The 25,689-nt window shown below is 41.3% G+C and overlaps 1 protein-coding gene across 50 annotated transcripts in view; it reads right to left on the bottom strand.

The window, feature by feature from the left end:
• The window catches only part of Celf2 (CUGBP, Elav-like family member 2), an 825,373-nt gene that overhangs the window by 158,063 nt on the left and 641,621 nt on the right, over nucleotides 1-25,689 (bottom strand). For all 50 annotated transcript variants that reach the window (XM_063276301.1, XM_063276302.1, XM_063276304.1 and 47 more), the window contains 1 exon segment: nucleotides 8,123-8,319. In XM_063276301.1, coding sequence (XP_063132371.1) covers nucleotides 8,123-8,319 — 197 coding nt within the window.

The raw sequence follows: 25,689 nt of genomic DNA, 5'->3' as shown, positions 1-25,689 counted from the left end.
CCAGAGTGTTTCTCATGTTAACCCCAAATATTACTGAGATGCCTAAAGTTAATTTTCTGCTGAGCTTTACAATATGGGTCAAAATACTTTCAATATCTTTAACCAACTCTCTTAGAAGACAATATACTAGCATTTATCATTTTTGCTACCCAAAGAAATTATTTTAAGACAGTATTATTTAGGTTATTTCTACTTTCCCATTTGTCTAGTTATATAAATTACTTGGAATTTTTCAAAGGTTTCGATGGTCATAATAATTGTTCTATATTTATTCACACTGGTACCTTTGGGATGCCTACTTTTAATTGGAGGAAGAAAACTGTTCGTAGAAAGTTAGGGTTAACCAACATTGGAAAATAGAGCTAAGAATAGGTGGTCCCGGAATCACTAAAATTAGGATGAAGAACCACCAATCTGAACTCTTAAGTCTAAATAAATGTCCTTAGCATTTGGGTAATGCATATAAGGATAAAAAGCAGCACTAACTGGGCTGGCATTACTGTACATCTCACAGTGGGTAGAGTCATGAAGGCTAACAGGCACGTTCAAAAGTATATGTGACATTGTTTTCAACATGCACATTTCAATTTGCATTCTTTTTAAATCAATTTTAAACTTTCATCAGAAGTAAAGGTTGAAGAGAGAAGAAAGTAAGCCTTTGAATCAGAATGTGTGAACTTCTAGGATCAGTGGATCCAAAGTGGGGAAGGAAGGCACATGGTGACAGCTATCATGCAATGCTTAAGGTATTACCACATAAGTAACAAGATTGCCTTGTGGAGGGCATCTTTCTGGCAAGAAAGCTGGGCTGCTTATTTCCAAAGAACTGTTTCATAATGTCCTCAGCCTGGTCGTTTAAGTGGCACAATTGTGTGAAGGGTGCTACAGCCCCTCTACCATAGAGAATCTCCTCAGGTGCCACTGAAAGGCAAGTGCAGCTTCTAAGCAGGCAGGGTATCAATATGAAGTGGCAAAGGCAGACTGTGAAGCTGCCTAGACATCAGCCTTCATACAGCCAGCAATACGTGTTGGAGGCATTCGGAGAGACATGTCATGAGCCCTAGGTTTTCTCTCATGTGAAATCTCTACCAAAACAAGCCTTCCTCTTCTGTCCAGAGTCTGTATTCTTTAAGTCTTTGACAGCTGTAATTCTAGAAACCTACATCTACCAGGGACAAGACAACTGGGGCCTTGCTGAAGGCTTACTGTTCCAGACAGAGGAGAAGCAAAACAAAATAGTCAGAGGCACTCTTGAGAAATTTCTGTCCTCTTTGATACTGGCAGTCTGTGTGTTCTGTATCACCTTCATTCCCTTTCTTCTTCTTTTCTCTCCAGAGAGATAAAGATCAAATATACCCATGGTAAATATTATCTGCTAGGGTAGAAACTGCCCTTTGATTGAAGTTACAGAAATCAAACATACCCTAGCCACCCTGTCCACAGTATGGGATTAGAAAGGACTCCTTCCTACGAGAACTTAAAGGAAATTATTTCGCATTTCCCAATCCTTCACCTCAAATCATCCAGTAGATGTTATTTAAAACTCCATTTGAAAAATATCTATATTGTTAACTCTTTCATTTATTCTTGTGTGGTGTACATGTATGTATACATGTATAATTGTTCCTGTTCATATATATGAGTGCAGCATGAGTTCTGGGAGAAGTCATTTGTCTCCTACTCATGTCAGAGCACTGGGATTACAGATGCACACTATCATACACAGCTTTACAAACATCCTGGGAATTTGAACTCAGGTCCTCACACACACATAGCAAGCACTTTGAGCCCCTTCCCAGTCCTCTAATGGCTCTTTCTGATATAACCATATGATGCAACTATACCTAGCTTTCCCAAGGCAGGATTAGGACCCCTGCCTACATGTATATAAAAATTCTGATTCTGTTTTATATTTACCCTGCTGGTCCTTAGTTAATAATGAAAGAGTATCATGCTAAGTAATACAGAGACTTCTGTTAGGATAAAGAATTAACTCAGGATAAAAGAATTCTTCCTGTGGACCAGGAAAAACAGAACAGTGCCACATACTCCAGTGTGCAGCCATACCTTTTAGGAAATGTAGCAGAGTTAGATATGGTGGCACACCCCTTTAGTCCTAGCACCATGTATTACTTAAGGCTCTGATAGAGGTTATCAGGAAGAAAGGAATGGTGTGAAATGTAGGATTGCATCTTACCACCTCACTGTAGCCTCTGTGTCCCTAGAACCATAACATACACTGGCCAAGAGTATGCTTTATAAACCAGTAGCATTTTTGAGAAGAGAGCAGCTTATAAGATGCTCAACTGCCGGGCTGGGGATTTAGCTCAGTGGTAGAGTGCTTACCTAGGAAGCACAAGGCCCTGGGTTCGGTCCCCAGCTCCGAAAAAAAGAACCAAAAAAAAAAAAAAAAAAAAAAAAAAAAGATGTTCAACTGCCATTGTACTATACTAGCAGCACTCACATTTGGTATTTACTGAATATGTAAAACATCTCAAAATGGGGGATATCTTGTGGCTAGAGAAATGGAGGTTCATTCTGAGTTATCTTATAGTCCAAAGAACCAGCTGTAAGGCTCCTGTCTCCAGGCCCCATGCTCATTCTCCCAGAACAAGAACAGTCATCTGGATTGTGAGCTGTCACTCTGCCCAATTCTGAAATTAAAAACAGTCAGGCCTTAGTGCCTTCCCACCATTGCTCACTCTCTAGCCATTGAGCCTCATTCTCAAGAAACGTATCCACAGCGCTGAGCTACAGACAGAGTAGGTCAAAGCTAGACTGCATTAATGGATAACTCTCACAGTGAGTGAACTCTGGAAGAGGGAAGAAGGCCTTGCTGTGGTGATGTGAGCAAGGCAGGGATGCACGGCTGGATTACTGATGAATCCTAACAGACTTCATGAAAAGAAGGAAGTTTTGTTTTTCTGGCCTGGACTACATGGAGATCGTCGACACAAATCACTTCCACTTTTTTATTTCTTTGGCTTAGAAATCATTAAAGAAGATACAGTAAAATGTTATTGGCAATGCATTAGATTAGGACTGAGGTTCTGTTCCTGACTAACAGCCTCAAAGGTTAAGTTATTTCAATTTAATCACTTGGTTTTCATTCCTGTTAAATCAGAATATTAATTTAAATTTAGAAAAACAGACATACCCTGAATTATAGAGCATGTTTCTTCAGAGGCCATGATTCTGGGTTATAATTTCTGACTTTGGTCCAGCCCACATGTCTCACTGGTAGTTGTAAGTCCCATGTTTGGTCTTGAACACAGTATCTGTATCTTCCACTTCTAGCATATGATCTTTTTTCTTTTTCTCTGAGACAAGGCATACTCTTTCTCCTTCTGTACCAGCTCTGTACTTTAGACCTTGGAGAATATTCCAACATATCTGCTACCCTTTTCGACCTTACCACATCAGCTTAGCCACCCGGTCCTCAAGGTGTCTGTGATTCTAATTCTCTGCCTGTTTACAGACCTATAACATGCTGTCTTTCCTTGTATCCTGAAGTTCTCCGGAATCACAGCCTCTTAGGCCCACTGTGAAACACGATCCGAGTGCATGGGGTCCTTTCTGCTTTTTAAGAGTTCTGTTCAATTTTCCAAACCAACAGAGTCTGTTCTTCATAAATCCCCAATTCCACTTGGTGCCCTCAGAAATTTACTATTTACTACAAAACCAGAGGGGCATCACAACTAAATATTTTCTACCAAATATTGTATTTCCTCCTTGATGTTGACATTTTCTAAATGTTACTTCCTCCTAACTGCACTGCTGTCTCAAATGAAGTGTCTTTAACCCTTCTCCTGATGTCTATTCTTCAGCTTTCCCTTCTCTCCTTTCAAGAGCCCTGACTTCGGGGTTGCCTGTATTCCAGGATCCTCTTTGTCCTACCTTTTCATCACGTCAGGAGGTGACATCAGCAGTACGTGTAGGCACTGCTCTTTCATGATCTGAGCATGAGTAAGGACATCTGTACTCACGGCCCCATACATACGGCCTAAACTCCTCTTCTCCTAAACTGCCACCTTGCCTTTGAAATGCTGCTTGGTCCTTGTGAGCACAGCATTCAGTGCATTTTCTTGGCCCTTATTCTTCTTGATCCTTCTGGGGTACCTCAAAATTGACACTTTTTCTGTTTCCAAATTTTTCTCCTTATCACTGTTCCCACCATTGTGAATTTCTTCCCCATTTTTCCCACATGAAGCAGGACGTCTCCATAGTCACCGCTCCAGTTCATTGCCAGCTCTCCTGTCCACTGTCATCCACATCCCGCCACTCACGCCTCTCCCTCACAGTCTATTCTCGCAGCACCTTCCTCTGAGCACAACACACCCAACTCACTTCTCTGTTGCCTTTTGCTTAAGTATCACTTCCAGATCTCCCTTTATTTAAAGAGAAATCTTATTTTACTTTTTTAATCCTAGAACAAAGACTCTAAAACCTGGCCCTATCCTATAAATTCTTAGCTTTGTGATTTTCCTTTTTTCCCCATTTCAGTTCACATGTTTTGTATCTGTAAGACTTCAGCTTTCAGACTGTGCTCTGCCACCCCACCTCTCTCCCTCTCTGAACCATGCTAAGTTAAGTCCATCCACGTGTAACATTTAGTATCAACTCTATTTTACTAAAATTCCATTGGTGCTTTTAAAATTTGGTAAAGATGCTTTCTTTTCTATATCCTATAAAATAAAATTCACTATTTCTCCTGTGAACTCTAGCTTCAGTATGTGTCTTCTAGTCACTATTATCTCATCCTCTCACTGTGGTGACCCATATGTTGACTTTATTTCTAGTCACTATTATCCATCCTTTCACTGTGGTGACCTATGTGACCCATGTGTTGACTTTACTGCTCTACTTAGATCTTAAGTTCTTAAAAGATAGTTATGATGAAGACTAAGGATTAAAACAATCTCTTACAGCAAGTTCCTGCCATATCCCAGCATGGACATCACTAACAGCGTTCTATGAGGACTGTCCCATTATTTTGATATGATTAACTGAACCGCTCAGTGAAATACTTCTAGAGAATCAGAGCCAAGAACTGAATTTATGCATGTCTGGTTTTAAAGGCCATATTTTTACCAACTCTGTAGTATTTCTCATAATCTGCAGAAGTGACAGACAGATAACCACTGAATGAAACATGTTCCTCTTGGGCTGAGGAGATGGTTCAGTGAGTAAACCACTTGCCATACACATGTGAGAATCTGAATTCAGCTCTGCAGGTCCATGAAAGCCAAGGGTAGTAGCATACATTTTTAATCATAGCATTTCTATATAAAAATGAGGAGAAAAAGACAGCCTCTGAGAACAGCTTACTGGCCTACTAATTGTAACAGTGTGTCTGACACACAATGGAACAAAGAAGAAAAAGATCAAACAAGGTGGAAGGCAAGGCCTGATACTCAACATCCTCTGATCTCTACATGTGTGCTTTCACATGCCTGGATCTAACATACATATACACAAGTAAAAAATGTTCCTCTAAGTCCTAACAGAGTAGGCAGCTTACTTAGTTAGAGTCCCCAGTTTCTGAAACTGTTTGAATAATGCATCTAGAAGAAGAAAGAGGAGGAGGAGAAGAGGGAAAGGAGGAGGGGGAGGAGGAGGGGGGGGAGAAACAGCTCTCATTTCAACTCTTATAGGAGGAAAACAGGGTAACGCTTTTTATAAGATGCAAAGAAAAAGAAAGCTAACTCACCTGGATTATGTAACAATCCAACTTTTGCCTCTTTCATTGGAACCATTAAGGCCAATGAGGCAATGAATCAAGGCCATCCAAGCACCTTGCTTAGGTAATTTAAACCCCATTTAAACAAAGCCTCCAGTAATTTGAGTTTCTGAGGGTCTGGCATCAGTACTGTGTCAGCGTGCCAACTGTACTCTGCTGACAGTTAAAATCAATGTAAACTTGGGATTCAGTCTTACATATAAACATGTAAAATTATATGTGGTACACATGGGTACTGATGCAAAGAAAATGGTAGCTGTTGCTTTCTACATGTAAGCAGCTGAGTGCTGTTTGCCTCTGAGAGCAATGTCATTACAGGGCCCCAATCCCATCTGAGTAAATACCTTTACAACAGAGAAGAAACCCTTTCAAGCCTTGCCTCACGGCCACACAGTTCAAGCAATATTTGATCTGAGACTTCTAGTTTACAGTAAAGGTAAGATTTGAATGATTTCATCTCTAACTCTTGTCCCGGGATCCCGTATGAGCTGAAATGATGTATAGTCTATGTATGTATAATCTATGGAATGATGTATAATCTAAACCCATGAGTACCCAAACTAAAGGCAAAGGAAAAGACACTACAAGCTGGGAGACCTGGGCTCCACTTGTTAACTTGTATGAGCCTCAGTCTATTCACGTGTAAAACCTGACTCACACCATCTACCTTCACACTTCTGCTGAAGGCTAAGCGGAAACACACACAAAAGTTCTCAGTAGATGCCGGATACGACACACAAGTGCCTCAGAGCTCCCATATTTGGTTTCTCTCCCTATTCAAGAGCTTGAGCTTCTTAATTACTTAGAAGAGCCAATGAACAGAAGTTGACAAGGTGTATAGTCTCCATGTAGTCTGGATAAGTACGGCTCGGAGGAACACATGGTAAGCCATACACAGAATACATCTGAGTGGGAGGAAGGTCCATGCATTACACTATCTCCCGTGTACAGGATAGTATGAAAACACTACAGTGAACTCCTAATTTGTGTGGAAAACATCTCAACAGTCATGAGGTCTCTAATGTAATTCTTATTTCTGTGGTTTTACATTTTACTGATTTTAGATATTAGAGTCTACTTATCTAATTGTAGGCAGTATTATCTGTAGAGACAACATTCTAGTCTTTTTAAAACAGCTGTAATGTTAAATAGTATGTGGGGGGCTCCTTTTTTTTTTAAATAAAAGCTGTGGGCTTTTAAATTCCTTTAAAAAGCTCCCCAAAGTCCAGTAGACTTCAGCACCATAGAGATCAGGAGACAGTCCAGCACGTCACAGGATTACAGAACATTCGTCTTAAAATTTTCTTATTCTTTTATTTTTAAAAGGCTCAGAAATAGTACAAGGTAAGGTTGATGTGCCTAACTAGAGTACATACAAGTGGGAAGATGAGCCCCCTTTTACAAGATGCATATAAAACTAAAACAACAAGCTGGGAAGGAATAGTAAAGCCCAGAAAAAAAGGAACTGTGATACCCACGGGAGAGGCCCTGAGGAGAGAGACTGAAAACAGAACAAAATCGCTAAAGCAAAAAGGTTAGCATAGCAACAGAAACCAAGTGGTAGCAGCAGAGGAGGATTTTAGTCCATACAGAGCTGACAACGTAGGACTTAAAAACACAGAAGCACCAACCAAGTTCTTGGCCTCTATTTTAATAATCACAACCTCCACCCAATCACCATTATCTTAAAATGGAGGCAGTAACAAGCCCTGAACTTTTCCCTTTAATCTCACCTCTGGCGAGAGTGTAAGCCTTGACTATTCTGAAGGTGTGTTAACTGTCTCCTGCCGCTAGGGCACCACCCCTTGTGCCAGTAGGCACAGTTCTCTTAGTGATCTCTGCTGCCCCCCAAGAATGGGCATCTGTCCTCAAGGTGAAGCCTTTCTCTACCCCACCAGCGGCACCACACTGTTTGCAGGTCATTTCAAGGTCTCTACAGCTATGGAAAAGTATAATGTACTTGTGTACCTGAGAAATCATGAAAAGGTAGTATAGAAAGAGTTGGCTCCTGAATTACACGGCTAAGAATGCTGTTCCTTAGAGCAGCAGCAACTCCGCCCTGGAGACCACAATGCTTAGAACGTGACCTCATAGGAGCGGATCAGGAGACCACAAAAAGCTGGGCAGCATTCCTGCCCTGCTCCTCCGGTACCACCTGTCCCAGCAGGCGGGAACTCTGGGAGGAGCCCTGAGGCACAGCAAGAACACCAGGGCTGGCAGCCCGGCTGCTCTCAGCCTGCCCTCCCTTCCTCTTTGTTGCCCTCCCTCTTGCATGCTGAAGGTTCTGGGATCTCTAGTCGGCCCAGGCGTGCCCACCCCAGTCACTAAACCCACCCTGACAGCTGGGCGACCCCTACCCCATGCGCCACATGCTTTTTGTACCTTTGCTCTGGGGAGGGTTCTGACTCCGGTCCCGGAGGACGTTGATCTGGTAGACAGCTCCATAAGGCTCAAAAAGTTCTTTCAGCTCCTTTTCTGACCAGGACCTAGGGATCTGTCCGACAAACATCTTAATGGCATCTGGGTCTGGCTGGTCGGAATGATCCAAAGCTCCGTTCATCTTGTTGGCTGTGCCGTTACTGTCAAAAAACGGAACCAGGAGCCAGAGTTAGGGCTTCAGGGTGAAGGACAGGAAGAAAAAATAGTGGGGGTTGGGGGTGAGAAGGCGGAAAGAGGAAGAGGAGCACAGGGGAAAGTGCCTAATGAGTCGTAGAAATGTGATGAACTAAAACAAAGCAGAGGCACCATTAGGTTGCTCTCAGCAGCGGCAGCGGCGGCGGCAGCGCGGTGCTTTCACTGTGTGCCGCTGCCGCTGCTGCTCAGCACTGACTCCAGAGCACAGGGCAGTGCCTGGCCGCCTGGTACCCAGGGCATGGGCATCTCAGGACCCAGGCCGCGGAGGCGGCTGTGAGTTAAGTGTGGGTCTCAATTGTGAAGGCTGCCATCAACACGGCACAAGTGAGCAGCAGCATTAGCAGCTAGCTCTGTGCTGGTTATCTGAGGAAGAAAGGCAGAGCTGGATTGCTGCTGGATTTCTCCCCCTCTCCCCCATTCCCCGCCCTTTTTCAGAGGTTTGGAAGAGAGGTGGTAATAATAAAGTCACATGGGAAGAAAATGAAACACTTGGCAGTCCATCAGATGACTAATGCAAGATGCTGGTGACGAATGGATTTCAGAGTGCGAGAGGCATCCATGTGTGCATCAAATTAGTATGTTGTTGCTGCTCAGAATGGCAAGCGCGCCAGCTATGCAGCTCGGAGCAGCTGATTGGCTGCTTGCACTGGAGACAAGGGCCAGAGCTGGGGGGGGGGCAGGGGGGCTCCCCTTTAAAAAGCACATTGTTTATGGGACCCAAGCACAAAGGGCTTAATTCAGAGAGGCAAAAGTGATCTCAGAGTTGCTTGCTTTGTGTTGGGGGAAAAATACAGCACAGAAAGTTGAGTTCCTACTAAAGGACACTGAATATTTCAAATCTTTCACACTCCATAAATTGCTCTCTGTATATCTGACTTCCAGATGTTGCACTTAAGTTCTAAACAATCACACGTTTGGGAAAGAGAAGAAAAGGTCTGCTTTTTCTTTCCCAGCTTCAGTAAATATTTGGGGCGGATACGAAGAACTAAAGCATAAGCTTTTATGTCTTTCTTCCTGTCATTCCCAGACCCAAATTTTGGAGAGAATACTTGTCACAAGCCTGATATTATGAAGTCATTTCTTTTTACCTTGGACTTCCCCTCTGACAATAATAAAGCAAGCCAAATACCTTTCCTTCGTATCCCCCACCCAATACACTGTACACCCCAGGTCCTCTCTGTAGAACGCTAACTGCTTCTCAATACACCCTTCCTTCGTAGTGGGTGCTTAGCTCACTCTGTCAGTCTGTGGAAACTCGAAGCTCCTGAACAAGTGCAAAACCAGGAGCTCAGTAGCTGCAGCCTTCACTACTTAAGCAGGTCAGAGGGAAGACACACTAAACTGCAAATGGCAGGTGTGATTTCACTGCAGCCTCGGAGAAATACCAAAATGTATTAGATAAAGATCTTGAGCAGAGTTCCTTATTTCGTTGCAAGAAACAAACAGAAAGAACACTAAAGCTGCTGTAGCTCTAACCTCACTAGACATGAGCGCCCCACTCCCACCCCACTCCCACCCCACAGCACGCCTGCAATCTTTAGCATGGGAGAACTTGGGAGCCACGGAAGGCAGGCCCTGAACTATAGCCAACCTAATCTACAGTGACCACACATCCACACAGAAGCACAGCCCCTTAAAAGCTCAGCGCTCATAGAAAGAGAAAAACAAAACACCTCAAGTCAGATTAATTCAGAGAGGCAATGATATCAGACCCCCTTCACTAGTATTGCCTTGATCTCTACACACCTCTACCACCTGCCCATGTGACCACTTTGTTTTTTAATCATTGAAGTAAACAGACTATCTTAATGTTGAACATTTTTAGAGCATTCTCTAATCAGCCTCATTGTTATAAAAATGTACTACTGAATAAAATATTGAATACAAAATCTTTTTTCAACAATTCAGTTGTAATCCAATGCTTGTTTATATTAGCCTAGACCATTCTCTTGCTATCATGCACCTATCTTGTTCCCCATCACTGAGAACTCAATATTTAGCCTGTGGAGCTGTGATGGCTCAGGGTGGAGGTGGCACAGGCAGCTCTCTGCAGTAGAGCATACAATGTGTGTAGCACTTTGGAAGCTCAGAGTGTGGTAAGACTCAGTTTTGGGACAGGAAGGACTCGTGGTTATTGCTGCTGACAACCAACTAGATGAGAAGAGGAAGGTACTGCACAGGTCCTAGCTAACAGAAAGCGGAAGTTGGAGGATGACTAATACAGTGAAGTTAGGCTGCTGTATAGTTAGTTGTCTGATACCTAAACTTAGAGTTCTGGAGCAAGCACTAATTACTGTGCATACCGCAAATGAACATTCCTTTTATGCTTTCCCAAATAACAGAAACTAAGGGAGCCAAAGGAGGAGGAAAGCGGCACAGAAGGAGGATGCTCACTCCTTTGGTCTTCAACATGTCTCCCAGTCCCTCCTAGACACCCTTGAGCCTTACCATTCAGAGGGCATACAGAGCAGTGGCAAACACATGGCTCTGAACCCTGACATCATTGCCTTCTACCCATGCTACTCTGATCTTCAGATCCTTCACCCATAAAATGGCAACAACAGATACCATCACGTCATAGAGGCACATGGCCCAGAATAAATGTCTCACTATTCTCACTGTGTATACATTTCCTTTACACAGTCACAAGTGACTACCATAAATCTATCTTTTAAAAAATGCTTTTTCTTTTTTAAGCAAATGTACAGTACTTACAAAGATTTATTTATTTTATATTTATATGAGTACACTATAGCAGTCTTCAGACACATCAGAAGAGGGCATCAGATCCCATTATAGATGGTTCTAAGCCACCATGTGGTTGCTGGGAATTGAACTCAGGACCTATGAAAGAATAGTAAGTGCTCTTAACACGTGAGCCATCTCTTCAGCCCCATAAATCTGTTTTTTAATTAAAAAAGTTTTGGTGTAAATCCAAACATGACTCATCCTTAGTAACAGGGTGTCAATACTATGCTATGCACTTTACTTTTTAAAAATTGGTTTTGGTTCCGTTTGTTTGCTTGTTTTTCAGTCTTACTTTGTAGACCTGGGTGCCTGGCCTGACCAGGCTCTATAGAGCAGCCTGACCTTGAACTCACAGAGATCTACTCGCCTCTGCTTAGCCAGAGCTAGGACTGCATGGGTGAACAACCACACACGTCAGGGCTTTACACTCGACCCTCAAGACAGCCCTATGAGAAAGTCGTAGTCTTCAAATGCCAATCTGAGAAATAAGTTCCCTTGATAAGGGCACCAGATTATGAACTATAGTTAGAATCCCAATCTATGCCCCTGGGCCCCAAAGTGCAAAGTATTTCTAATCCGCCATGTGACCAAACATTCTCTACAGCATGGCTTGAGTGGAATACAGACAGCTCAAAACATATCAAAGATCAAGCAAGTCCTACTAGGTTTCTTGAATTGCACACCCAAATAAAAACAGGAATGCTGGAAAAATTTACACACACCACTCCTCTACCTGTGGGAAACACGTAGCCAAGTACCCAGTGTATAAGCCTTTAAGGGTGCTTTGAAACCCATATCTTCTCAACTACCACATTGGATCACCATCTGTCTAGAGCCTTTCTTCTCTACTTCTACGGAGTCATTTGACTGAGTAGCTACCACGTATCCTTTTTGCATCCCTTCTTGTCTGCCATTTTGCAAATGATCATATGGGGAGTATACAACAATTCTGTGTGTAAGGAAATCCAGTTGTATCTAGTATGAACTAAAACCACCACCAAACACTCACAATCAAAAAATTGTATTTGGGCTGTTCATATGACTGACTCTCTCTTATTATTACTGGATCTTGATATATAAAAAAATTTGATAACTTTGTTTTAATAACCTTAACTTTTCCTTTGGACTTTGAAACCTTTTCTCTTAGCTGAAGAATATTTCTCTTGGCAATCTGGTCACTTTGTTTTCTCATGTGGTTGTAGGTATAGAGACTTCTGAGTTAGCCAAAGATCATGTGTTAGTCAGGTTTTAAGCTAAGCTTTTGGGGGTTCTTGCCTGGGACCATAGATAGCCAAAGTACTTGTCATAGATTAGTATAGATACGTATATCCCCATCTGAACAAAACCCTCTACTAAGAGCTTTGTCAGAAAAGAGCTGATTGACTTAGCAAACCAGGACTAGCTTGCTTTTCTTCATCCCCTACCTTCCATGGAACATAGTGTAGTGCCTTTTATAGTGTAGAACTTTAGATTCAAACCCAAATAGTATTAATAGAGGGCCTACCCTCTGCCAAAAACCTTTGCACCTGACCCACACTTTGTATCTGACCCACACTATCATAATAGCTCTAGTTGGAATCATATTCACTTTGGAAATGAAGTAAAGGAGGGCCACAGAAGTAAGGTGCCTTTTCCCAATGTAATACCTGTAAGGACTCACACTGTAAAACATGGACACAGTCAGATCTAAAAGCCATTGTCTTCCCTTCTTCCACCAACTAGACTTCTTTAGAGAAACCGTGAGGCAGTAGTGTTTCACGAGGACTCCGTGACCACTTTCAGACCTTGGACACAGACATATACGTCTCTGGGCACCTTGCCTGAAAACTTCAACAAGACCCTGAATACCAATTTTGTTTTGCCCTTGGCAAAGAACCTACTCTAAGATTCCTCTAGGACAGGTGCCAAATGGAACGAGAGCATAAGTCAGAGAGCATGAGGCCAGGGGACACTGCTGGCATGAATCTCAGAGTCAAGATGAAAACTAAGGATGCTGGGAGGGCGGGGCGAGTGCTCACACTTTGCTTCTAGCACTGCACTGACCTACTTCCCTACTCCATTTTCTAGTAAAAAGAAGTCAGATCAATAGAGAACATGCAAAACCATCTGTGGTTCCTCTGAGAATGCAAAGTATCATTAAATATGAGCGGTTCAATGTATTATTATTATTAACTTCAGGAAAACATTTTATAAAGCCTAAAAAGTTTCAAGTTTCCTTTTCAAGACTGGAAACAAAGAAACAGATTTCTGATTTTGTATTTTCTCCTGTATTTGTTTTCTACATTTAACTTCCTTTATCTCTAAAACAAAAACAAACCAAAAAACAAAAGCAAAACAAAAAAGCAAGAGCAACAAACTTACAAAATAGCTGTGATAAATTCCAAGTACCAATAAATACTCATATTAACGAACTAAGCCAAAAATGCTATGTAAAAAAAAAATAGTCTCTGAATACCTTTGCCTAAAAATAGCTGATCTTCTCGGTGTTAATAAATAATAATATTGTTCTTAACTTGATATTTGTTTGCTGTTTATCTTACTGCTTTTAGTTCTTGGGATGATGTACATCAGTTCAATTCAAGACTGTGCGGGTAGAAATGCTCCCTATCTTGTCTCTATGTTCCTATCACCAGCATACTTCAGTGTCTCTATGTTCCTATCACCAGCATACTTCAGTATGCTAGGCAGTAGCTACATATTACTAATGAGTTCTGAACTATGGCTAAGGCAACTATAAAACAAATTCTTATTAATTTTATCTACATAGCCCTAGGAAGAAATATACCCCTTCTCATTCTTTTAAAACACTGATTAGAGTTGAGACTCACCTAAACATATTATTCTGAGGGAGCCATTTTGAAAATGTTATTAAAGCTCAGTTATGTAACTACAAGCAGACGATGGGCCAATGGAGCTGGCCTTGGCTCATGATCGATCTAACTGTGTGCCCTCAAGGAAAATTCAACAACCCCTCTGTGCCTCACTCATCCTACTTGTAAACCAAAGGGAACAAAAGTTGTTGATTTAACTTTATTTAAATATAAAACATAATAGATATGTGACTATAATTTCTACAAAAAAGCTATAAGAAATACTAATTCAAATAAATACTTGTATTAATGTTCAAAAATATGCTATCTTGAGTGTGTTTGGTTATGGTTTGGATGCAGAGAATGACTTACTGAAAAGATTAATTTAGACAGTATGCCCAGCTGCTTGAAACTTTGGTATAATTCCACATCCTGTGTCTGATTTAATCCCCAAAGCGCATAGGCATCTACACACAGGCCAGAGCGTTGACAAGTGTCATGTACGCTGTGGGGAGGGAGCAACACAGGCTTACATGAAACCGTGAGTGGCCAACTGTCAAGGGTGTGACCAAAGAGCCATCTCTTGCAACCTGTCCCACCGTTCTTCATAACAAAATGAGCTGCAACCTTATCATTTCAAGTCAGCTGACAGAGCCACTCTTTAAATGGGTTTAGGACTCATTTGCTAATGTCACTAGTACTTAAGAGATAGCGCACAAAAGACTAGGTTGTTTGGTTGTCACTGCAAACTATCCAAGACAGAGCTGCATAGGGCAGTAGGACTGACAATGTGCCTGGTGCCTTTGGGAGGCCACAGGACAGTGCTGCTGCCTGAAATTCAGCAGCACGAAAAGTCATCTGCACTGCCCATCTGCTTGGTGGCAGTCAGGAGCCAGGCAAACACACCGTACAGAGCCTTCAGAAGTCACGACTACCCACACGTGTCCACACTGTGGCAAGGCTGCGGGTAGTTGAACACTTTATTAAATTTAGACCTCTCTGGATATCAATTATATCATCAATAAGATGTAACAATCACGATGCTCCTGAATTTACTTGTCAATACTGTTATCACTTACCAGGTATGACAAAACCTTTTGAATTACATCATGCCCATTACAAAGTAAGAGCTAGATTCTCTGCGGTTAAATGGCACTGTATCAGCAACCAAAAACTTCATGGATGATTAACTGGAATAAACAATACTCAAAATATCTGAAGAAGATAAAAATTCTTTTCTGATGATAAAATTTTAAGTAAATTAGCTTGTGTTATTCTGAAGAAAAATTCAAGGTTACTTTATGTACACATACATACATACATGTAATACTGCTTGTCCATACCTTTTTTTTTTTTTTAACAAAAAACAAGAGGAAAAGAAATGCTGCATGGAAGACACCCAGAGGTTGGCCTGTTGCATGACCCCCCCCACAGCAGGAACTACTCCAGTGTGGTTGAGAGCTGGGAGAGAAAGGGTTGATGGGTTTGAGCACTCTGAAGAGAGGTGGAGCTGCAGACACAAGAGTGGAGAGGAACACCTGAGCAGAGATGCCTGTCCTGCAGCTTGGGGTCACCGTGAGGTTCTTTCTGGCCTGTGGTGCCTTGTCTGAGTTTACGGCCCTGCAGCAGTAGGGGTCTGTCAATATCCATGGCTCACATTACCGCCAAAGGCCATGGGGACATCCCAGGACTAGGCTGCCACCTAGGACAATGCTGATGCCCAAGGGTTTCGCAGAGTTGGCCCCGACTCTCACTGGCTGCAGCACTCTGGAAAGTTGGACCCATACCTCCCATGGACAGCACAGTAGAGCTAGCCCTGGTGGCATGGGTGTGGGTGAGCCAGCCCCAAGGGCATGAGAGCCAGAGAGTTGGCCCTTCCTGGTGCCAGCTAGGGCACTGAGTGAGCTAGCTGGGACAGAGCTGGAGGGCTGGAGATGGTGGTGTGAGTGTTGAAAAGCTGCCAGGCTGACCGACTCCGCTACTACCCAGGCCCAGATCCAGGGCTTTGAGTTGGCCCATCAACCACCTACCCCATCTACCTGGACATAAGAAGGGGCTGGAGCAAATGAACTGAAAGCAACTTGGGACCTGCTGGATTCTCCATGACTCAGGAAAGCAACAGGACATCTGAGGGGCGTCTCGGTGAGGATCCACTACTGACAGGGTAGCAGATGCCAGAGGCCTCGAACCAGACCAATGACGCATTCAATGAACATTTGCAAGTAAAGGTGTGTGAACAGAAGGTATGTTACGTGACACACTATAGCTTCCACAATGAGATATGGGCTTTTGTTTCTGTTTTATTATTTTTTTGTTGTTTTTTGGGTTGGGGAGGTTGCAAGGGCAGAGGGTGGATATGAAGGGATGGGGAGATAGAGTAGGATTGAGGGAAAGATTGGGGAGATAGAGTGGGATTGGAGTGCATGATGTGAAATTCACAAGGAATCAATAAAAAGTTTTAAAAAAAAGTATACAGGACATTATTTTCTTTCACAAGCAACTTACGACTTAGAAACAAGACGTTTGTCATGGATGTTTTACTAAGTTAATACTGGATTGTATTTGGTCAGAGATCTGAAAGCCATACATCTGTCATCAGGGTAAAAGTAACCATGACTCACAGGGAACGGTTCTTTAGAAAAGGTCACAGAATACCAGCATTTGGACTCACCAAGTGAAAGGAAAACCTGATTACCTTATCTCCATTTAACTGCTAGTAAAAAGCAGAAAGCTGGAAAACCCCTACAAAGAAGCAAATTTGAGGCATGCAGGGGGCGCATGATGGCTGAACACACAATAACCCTTGCTGGGAAGGCGGCAAAGCACTGGCTGCAGACCGCCCTCAGTGGAAATCTCGTTTCCCTGCTGTGATTTGTCAGAAATTGTTTCGTGGACTTTGGGGCTAGAGCAGAAGGCATTTTCACTAGGCTGATAGGTGTTTCTGATGAATGTTTAGAAATGGCACCAGGGAAACAATCATTTCAAACAACAGATACAGAGGCCCTCACCTTTCCAAAGTGCAGAGACTCACACTGACACACCCTCTGGTGACAGCCAATGCTTCCACTTTAAGGGGCGGAAATTCCTCAGGCTGTCAATTGAGAGTGTCTTCCCAGTTTGCTTTACTTGCTCATACCTGACTGCTGGATGTGCCTGTCTACTGTGGGCAAGAGATTGAAATGGCTCTTTGGGAAGACTGAGAGGCAATTAGTTTGACTACCAATGAACTGAAAATTAAGATTGTTAGGAAATGAAGATGCATACTGCAGGAAATCAATGTGGGTTCAGACTTTCCAAAATGAACACTGATGTTTTTTTTCTTTTACTCCCTACCTCACCTATGTATAATCTAACTTAAAAGCAACAAAATAAATAAAAAAAGATAAATGATGCACAAAAGAGGGAGAAACAATATAGCCATAATGTCTGGTTTCCTGCAGACTAGGTTTTAGCAGGTGTGACTCTCAGGGAAAACAATTCCTGCTATAGCCACTAGTGAAACTAGTGCCTGGATTTATTCATATATAAGACAGCTACCAAGAAAGCCTAACATCAACCCATACGCACTGCACACATGCGGCTAGCCAAGTCTTAAGATTGCTCTATGGAGAATTCAAATGCCCTACAGGATATTACCACACAGTGCTGTTCATTTCTTCCCGTTCTTGTTTTCATTTTTATAATCTGTGTGTATAGTGTGTATGTGGGTGCATGCTTACATGCTTGTGTGGGTGTATGTACTTATGTACATAGTATGGGTACTTGCATGGTGGGTATGGAGGGCAGAGGTGTATGTTTGATGTTTTCCTCACTGTCTTACTTTAACAAAGTTTTCTTTCTTTATCTATTTATTTATAGTGTAAGGTATATGTGTATATATATGTATATATTATATGTATATATGTATATATATGTGTGTATATATATATGTGTATATATATATATATATATATGTGTGTGTGTGTGTGTGTGTGTGTGTGTGTGTGTGTGTATACATGTCGGTACCGGTGTCACAGTATGCATGAGGCTGTGGGGAGGTCAGAAGGTATGTGTACATGTGTATATATGTTGGTACATGTGTCACAGTATGAGTGAGGATGTGGGGAGGTCAGAAGGTGACTTGAAGAGTTGGCTTTTCTCCTTTTACTATGTATATCCTAGGGATCAAATTCAAGTCACCAGACTTTTCAACAAGCACTGTTAGCTAATGAGCCATCCATCTTGCTTCCCACTTTATTTTCTGACATGGAGTGTTTCACTGAATCTGGAACTCATTGATTCAGCTAGGCTAGCTGGTCAGCCAGCTCCAGGGATATGCCTGGTTCTGCCTCCCTGGTGCCATTGTTACAAATACATGCTGCTGCACCTGTTGAGTGTGCGTGTGCATGCATGTGCCCCAGGAGCACTTCATCCTAAGCATGCAAGTGTAACCAAAGGCTGTGGGCCAGGAGGAAAGAATTCTGGCAGATTCCTGGCTGAGAGGCTGGTCACGTGTGCTGCTGGCTTGTAAAGGGTAATAGGCTAGCCATTTAACCAATGCTTACGGTGTGTATCCTGGAGTCTATGATACAAAGCCATTCCTCTAGCTACATTTCCCTTTTACCCTCCGCCAAGTTGTGGATAAGGTACTCTCTCTTACTAAGCCTTTTCCGCAGCACCACCATGAAGTTCTGTGCTGTACTAACTATATGGGTTCCATCCTCCTGGTCCATCTGAGCTCTGAGAACAGTAGGTATTTACTTAGCAAGTATGGAGCACAGACTGGATGCTTCCTCTTGCTCTGACTTCTTCCATTCTCTGACCACTGAGCATACAGAAACAATAATTAACTAAACCCTACTCAGGGATAGTGTGAAACTGAAATTCTTGAAAACAGGAATGTCTTACTCAATTAGAGCTGCAGTAAATATGCAGTGACTCTTACAATCAGACATTATTCACAGCGCTGAGGATAAACCTATTAGAAAAATGAGAGGTTTTATCCTGGCGAGTGACATAAAGTAAGTAAAAAATGTTATATCAGAAATAACATTTCAGTTGGGAAAGTCAGTCAGGGAGGCGAGTATTGAGTACAATTTTGACATGAATAAGATAGTCGGGGAGGCTTTATCTGGAATTCTAATGTTATTCTAGTTTATTTTCAGTACATACTTCTACGAATAAAGTGACCTAGAAGGCAAGAGTCTTAAAGGCTGTAAATATTAAATATCATATGATCGTACCACCATAAAATCATGCTATCCCATATAGTACTGTTCCGCGAAATCTTAGTAGCTAGCGCTTTTAATACCAAAAAGGACGTAGTGATTTGCAAATTTATATCTGTTCTTTCCAATAAGAAATTATCTTTAGTATCTTAAATGATGAATAAAAATGATTTAATATCTTAAATCATCAATAGGTTTTGGTATTTACTTGTTTCTAAATATATATACCATCGGATCTAACTCCCTAAACAAACAGAATTAAAATGAGACTAAATGTGTTAAAACGCAGTGGTTCTTATACTGAGACAGAATATCATTATATAAAAATTCCCCCCAGATAATTTTTGAGACATTTCTTCATTTTTTGACATTACATCTGGCACAGTGAATACAGATGATCATGTGTTTATATATCTGTGTAAGTGCCTTTCCTAAATACAGCCAGATGGAGTCTTTCAGAATGAAATTAATTTTAAATTAATTCACTCTGGACCTACTCCAGTTCTATGACTCTTTGCTTTGAGACAGCAGCCAAACCAATGTGAAGTCATGAACTTGAGAGAACTAAGGTTCTTCAACATCAAGGGAAAAATTAGTATAACTACTGTTGTTACTTTCACCTTAAAGGAAACTATTCCTACACCATCACAAGTTGGCAGATCCTGACTGAACAATACTGAATTGGGGCAAAATGAGGTAAAATTTTCTTTTGGGTTGAAATGAGATCGTGGCTAACACTACATTCGATATTCATAATGACTTGAGAGGATTCCAGTAAAGATCAGTATCATTATCACTGACATCACAGCTGAAGATGTTGTAATAAGATTGCCGTACAGGCTGAGTCAGGTACCACTGTGACAGGAGAGAACACGTCCCCTGTCTCCAGCCGCAGCTATAGAAGGAACTATAAACAAACGTCACGACGCTTTGCTTGCTGTCAATCTTGGCGGATGCCTTTATTATCATACTTGCTTCAATTGCAATTTAGGTTGCCATGGAGACACAACAGTCAGTTCCAGAAAATTATGAGATAAATGTCAGGCAGCGATAACAGTGTTCATGAAGCTTCAGTGACAAGCTGCTCTGTGCTTCAATAATAAGCCTATCCTCTATTAACATATGTGGGCCTGCCACAATCCAGGAGAGAATTAAAAATTAAATATCTATCTATATTTAAAAAGGGGAAGAGATCACTCCAAATATAGCTTACATCTCTATGGTGGGTAAATTAGACATATGGTGTCATATTTTTCAAATATATGGCTATGGTAGAAATTTTTATTTTGGGAAATAAGACATCTACTAATTCTGACCATGACACTTGAAGAGCTTTCAAGAAATCACCACAACTCAAGGTACCTGAACGTGTACAACCACCTATTCTTCTCTGTTCTAGATTAGTAGCTAATCAACTGGGTCATCAGTATCCTGAATTAGCCTAGAATGCTCTACAGCCAAGGATATTCCACTGAAATTTTAGCAGGTCAAAAATTATAATTGTGGATCTTTAAGAATTTGATGCATTCTAAAGATACATTCTGAAGATGGGGGCTAAAATTACACCACCAAGGGAATGATTCTATGAAATAAGACTGAAGGGAAAATAAATTTCATTTTGGGGAATAGGTATAAATATTAATTAGGATTGAGGCACATTTTAAATGTTATACTCAAAAATATCCTTTCAGGAGTCTTAGTTAAAGGGAGGAGTCAAATTAAAGTGGTTAAGTTAAAGGTGGTATTTTACAAACCAAAAATACAGACCTGCTCACTGAGTCTCTCCTGCACAGCAGATGCTGTCCATGCCACCCAGCACTGGTATTTAACTGATATTATTATTAATAGGGAATGGCATATCTCTCCCTGACTTTAACAGTATTTACTGACTTCACTGTTGTGTGTCATTGGGTATAGGTCACAGTGACCACACACTGTCACTATCTGCAAGTGTTTCATTGTTTAGTAGCTCATACAATCCTACATCCAAGGTCCTAAACAAGATGTGCTTGTTTTTCCGTTCAAAGTTTGGTTCATTCTAAAATTAACGTATGAGTAATTTTTCTGGGGCAAGCCTACAGTTCTACTTTAGGAGCAACAGGCTGAGTAAAACCTCCTGGGACTCACTGTCACTCTCGGGTCCTTATACTCTTAGGAAGAAAGTTAAGAGGAATCAAACCTAAAGCCTAGGATATAAAGGCTACTGTGCTAGGGGCCACACTTCTAGCATCACTTACATCCAAGTACAAGTTCTTGCTTCTCACACGGTATTTCCCCATTTAGACTGTTCTTGTGTCAGCTCCACATGCCTCTTGTAGGTCACATAGTGCAGCTTCCCTTTCAGAGGTGTGCTGTGTGAGCAGGGTGAGATTCAGCAGGAAGTAGAGAAAGGAGGAATGATGTCACCTGGAGGCCCCAGCTACTTTTCCCAGTTAGACTTGGATCTGTTTTTTTCAGTTTGGTTCATTTCATCATGAGACCCGAGAAGTCAGAGATAGATTTAAAGGTCTGCTCTATAAGAACCTTCCTCAGGAGCCTGGAAAGTGATGCAGAGATCAAAAGCACCTGCTCCTTATATAGAAGACACAGGTTCAGTTCCTGGTACCCATATGGGGGCTCCTAACAATCCATAACTCCAGTGTCAAGGGATCCTACACTCTCTTTTGACCTCTGTGTGTATACAAGATGCATGTGATATACAGATACATTTGCAAGTGAAAACACTTATACATATAAATAAAATCAGTTTGAAAAATTTTAAGAAGCTACCTCAATTCCTTTTTAGTATAAAAGCTGCAATGATCTTTTGAATGCCTTGTAGCCAAGCTGAACAATAAGTTTATAATACTGGAGTATCTGCAGGAGCCATATACTCATACACTTCAGAGCCCAAAATTCTACCAACTCACTCAACCACTAGAGATAGCCTTTCCTCAAAGAAAATTAAACACAAACCACGCCAAATACTATGAAAAACAATAACAAAATCCTGTAACAGGTTCCCTCTATACTTACTGGATGATTTTCCTGCTATCTATTCATGAAAACGATACAGAAGGAAAAATAATTCAGAAGCACACACATAACCCAGGAGAGTGGCCCTATGACTGCCGTGCAGGTTCACACTGGTGGTGTGAACGTAGGGAACACACAGGAAAAGTTGCGATAATGGAATTTAGAATTTAGAACTTCCAGCTGTAAATTAAAGTCCACTATTACTACAACTGGATAAGGAAGCTTGAGAGATCAGATGGTGAGCAAGATAGCTAAAGGGGTGCTCACCTGGGAGTGGACAGCAATGAGAGGGATCAAAGATGAGGAGCTGACTCTAATTATGTGTCCATACCATCACGCACACCGAAAGCTTGTTTCTGAGATATCTACATAGAAATGTCATTAGTGACCCAAAGAATGACAAACTTCAAGAGTAGCCTGTCAATGGGTCACCTTACCAGAGTTCAGAATAAGAGAGTATAAAAACGCAGGTGAGAGGAGAACATGAGCTAACTTAGAAACACTGGGAACAGTATTAAGGCCGTGCTCAGAGGGTGCAGAGCCCCAGGGGTTTTGGCCAATACTTCAGGAAACCAAACCACCTCTGCCCACTGTACTTATATTGATTGACACTGGGTTTATAGAATAGACTCAGGCTTTGGGACATTCTCCCCAAGAGAGGTAAAACCTAAAAAACTGTAGATGTAGATGTGTGGAAAAACAAAATCTCATCAGCTAATGAAGATGGGTGATCCAGTTAACACATACATCGACCATTTATTTATGTGGGGATGCAGGGCCTTGTCACACTTAGCACACAGGAGCTTCCTCCTGTGTATAGGCTCTAGCAAGGATGCACTTTCCCTGTGAGACTGCACAATTGTTTACTCAGGTAGTGTTTAGTTCCCTAACTAACCCCTATTGACAGGCTACTACGAGTTTGTTTGGAGTTTTGTTTTTTGGTTTTGTTAGACAATTGATAATAAGAATAATTTGGTCAAAATAGGTATTGCTGTTTTCTTATTAGGAAAAACATTGAAAACTCTGGTAGAGAGAATTATTGTGAAATAAATTAAGGAGCTACTTATGAATGAGATCATATATTATTAAAACTACTCAGAATGTGTTCTTAATTTAAATAAAGGTAGTCATTTTAACAAAACCAAGTATACCAAGAATGAGGAAGGACAGGATGTTATTGTAACCCAAGATATAGAAAGTGGATTGCTTTGTCAGCAGCCAAGAGGGTATTACACTGCCCTTGACTTTTATTAAAATTCATGTATGGCTCTACTGCTGGCTAGGTCCAGCTTCAATTATTCACAGCTCCACATCTCTACTGGTTAAAGATAGAAGGAAGCAAGACATCGGGTAAAATGCACTTCTAATATTTACCCTCGGTCTAATATTTTTAGATCAGTCAGTGAAAGCACTTTTTTGTGCTCTGTATTGGGTAAATGAAGGCAAAGACCATTCCTGGTAAAACCTAAATAACAAACAATGCAACACAGCCCAGAGGGCCTGGTGCTGATTAACTCTACTGTGGCTGGAATACCTACCAGCTGTTAGGCTGATTCTTATGTGGACATAATGCGTGCACTCCGGAAGCATGCGGAGTCCATTCCAGAGTTAACTAAATTCTCATTATGCACATGATGGGCCTTTCTATTGAACTCTCACAGATAAAGTTGCACAAGGTTTTGGTAGCTCTGCAGGTGCTAAGCTGTAGCATTCCTTTAACATAAAATCTATTTTAACTTCACATAGGTCTATGACCTCACTGACACCTTAGGCTGCTCTTCTCTCAGAGACAGAGAAACCTCTCTGCTAACGCTGTCCCATTGGTCCTAGTGACAGAAAGCAGGCCCTGTGAATGAGCCCCAGCAATGATGTGCTTGGCATTTTTTACAGGCTTACAGACGGGTACTCACAGAAAGGGATTTCAAGTGACATAGTACTACATAACCCCCACTCTAGGAGATGAAGATAGTCATCAGAACAATCTTCTCCTAACAAAAGGCAAACAATTCTTTAACCTCCATTCTACATTCAGGACAAGAGAGATCCATTTTCATCATATGTACTGTGTTGTGCTTATGAAACACTGAACCCAATCATTTTCACAGGCTTGGTCTACTAACAAAGACATCCTCACTGATAATCATTGAAGTCACACTCAAAAAGACTTATAGGGACAAACTTTGCATAAGTATTTTATTTTTTAATGACTATATAAAATCTCTTGGGGATTATCATGTCAAAAGAATGAAGAAAAAGAGAGGGGGGGGAGAGATGAAAACAGCATTACTGTTTAATTTCTTCTACCTTTGAATAAAAAATCTTAATAAGAGAGTATTTTAAACATCTAGAAACTATAACAGCATCTCCATAGATTGTCCAGCCATTGGGTTTTGTTAGTACCAATACTGTTGATAGCATTGCACAAGTTCAAGGCTAGCCAGTGTAGTCACCTGACTGCAAGTATTTTTCATGAAAGCAAACACTTAGAAATCTCAAGGAATAATTTCCTTAAATTATCTCCCCTTTCTTATTCCTATGTATATTTTTAGTTATTTGCTTATTTCTATTTTATGTGTATAATGTGTTTTTGCCTGCATTTATGTCAGTGGAACACATGCATGTAGTGTCCACAGAGGGCAGAAGATGGCGCTGGAGCCTCTGGAACTAGTTACAGCTGGTTTGGGCCATCAGATGAGAGCTGAGACTCAAAGCCAGGTCCTTTGGTAGAGCAGTTAGTGCTCTTTACTGTTGATCCATCTCTGCCCTCCACCCCGCCCCCCATGTAGCATGTGGGGAAAGGAGCATCTGAGGGACATCAGAAGTTGAATAGGCCAGCCATCTTTCTTGGTTCAAGTACAGATCTAACCTAATGATTACTAACAACTGTAATCAACATATTGTATCTTCTCACTATCATTTTGAACAGCCACATTTACCAAGTCAACACCTCCTCTTCTGAATATGGATTGCTGATGAACTGCTTTACATTGTACCTAAGGGTATCACAGAGCTCAGCAAAGATAATACTTTATGGAAGAATATAGTTAGATATGTGGCTATGAATTGTAAATTAAAGATGAGGTATCCAATGTCATAGAGAGTCAAGGGCCTTTGGCCTTGGAGGAAAAGGATCCTGAAAAGACTTCTTAAAGAAGACTGTAAGGAGGAGTCCATTCTTTAAGGAAGTAAACAGCAACAATCTCCAGAGGGCAAGAGGCTCATCAGGGAACCATAGAATGTGGCTTAGAGATGCAGTGAAATTTCCAACTCACTGTCAGTGGAATTTAACTCAGCCAGTGGAGGATGAACCAGAAGATAGACATACCACACAAGGGACAACAAGCAGAGAGGGAAAGATGAAGTTCCCAATTGATTCTCACAATAATCTTTCCTTTACTGTGTACGTTTTAAATGTTCATATCTGGAACACATATACTAATAAGCATAGCTTATTTTTTTGTACTCTATTTTAAAAAGACTTATTTTTATTTTTAAATACCCTTAGTGCCAGCTCTGATAGTACATGTCTGTAATC

The sequence above is a fragment of the Rattus norvegicus genome, chromosome 17, assembly GCF_036323735.1.
Source record: "Rattus norvegicus strain BN/NHsdMcwi chromosome 17, GRCr8, whole genome shotgun sequence".
Taxonomy (NCBI): domain Eukaryota; kingdom Metazoa; phylum Chordata; class Mammalia; order Rodentia; family Muridae; genus Rattus; species Rattus norvegicus.
This window is presented reverse-complemented; position numbering and strand designations above follow the sequence as displayed.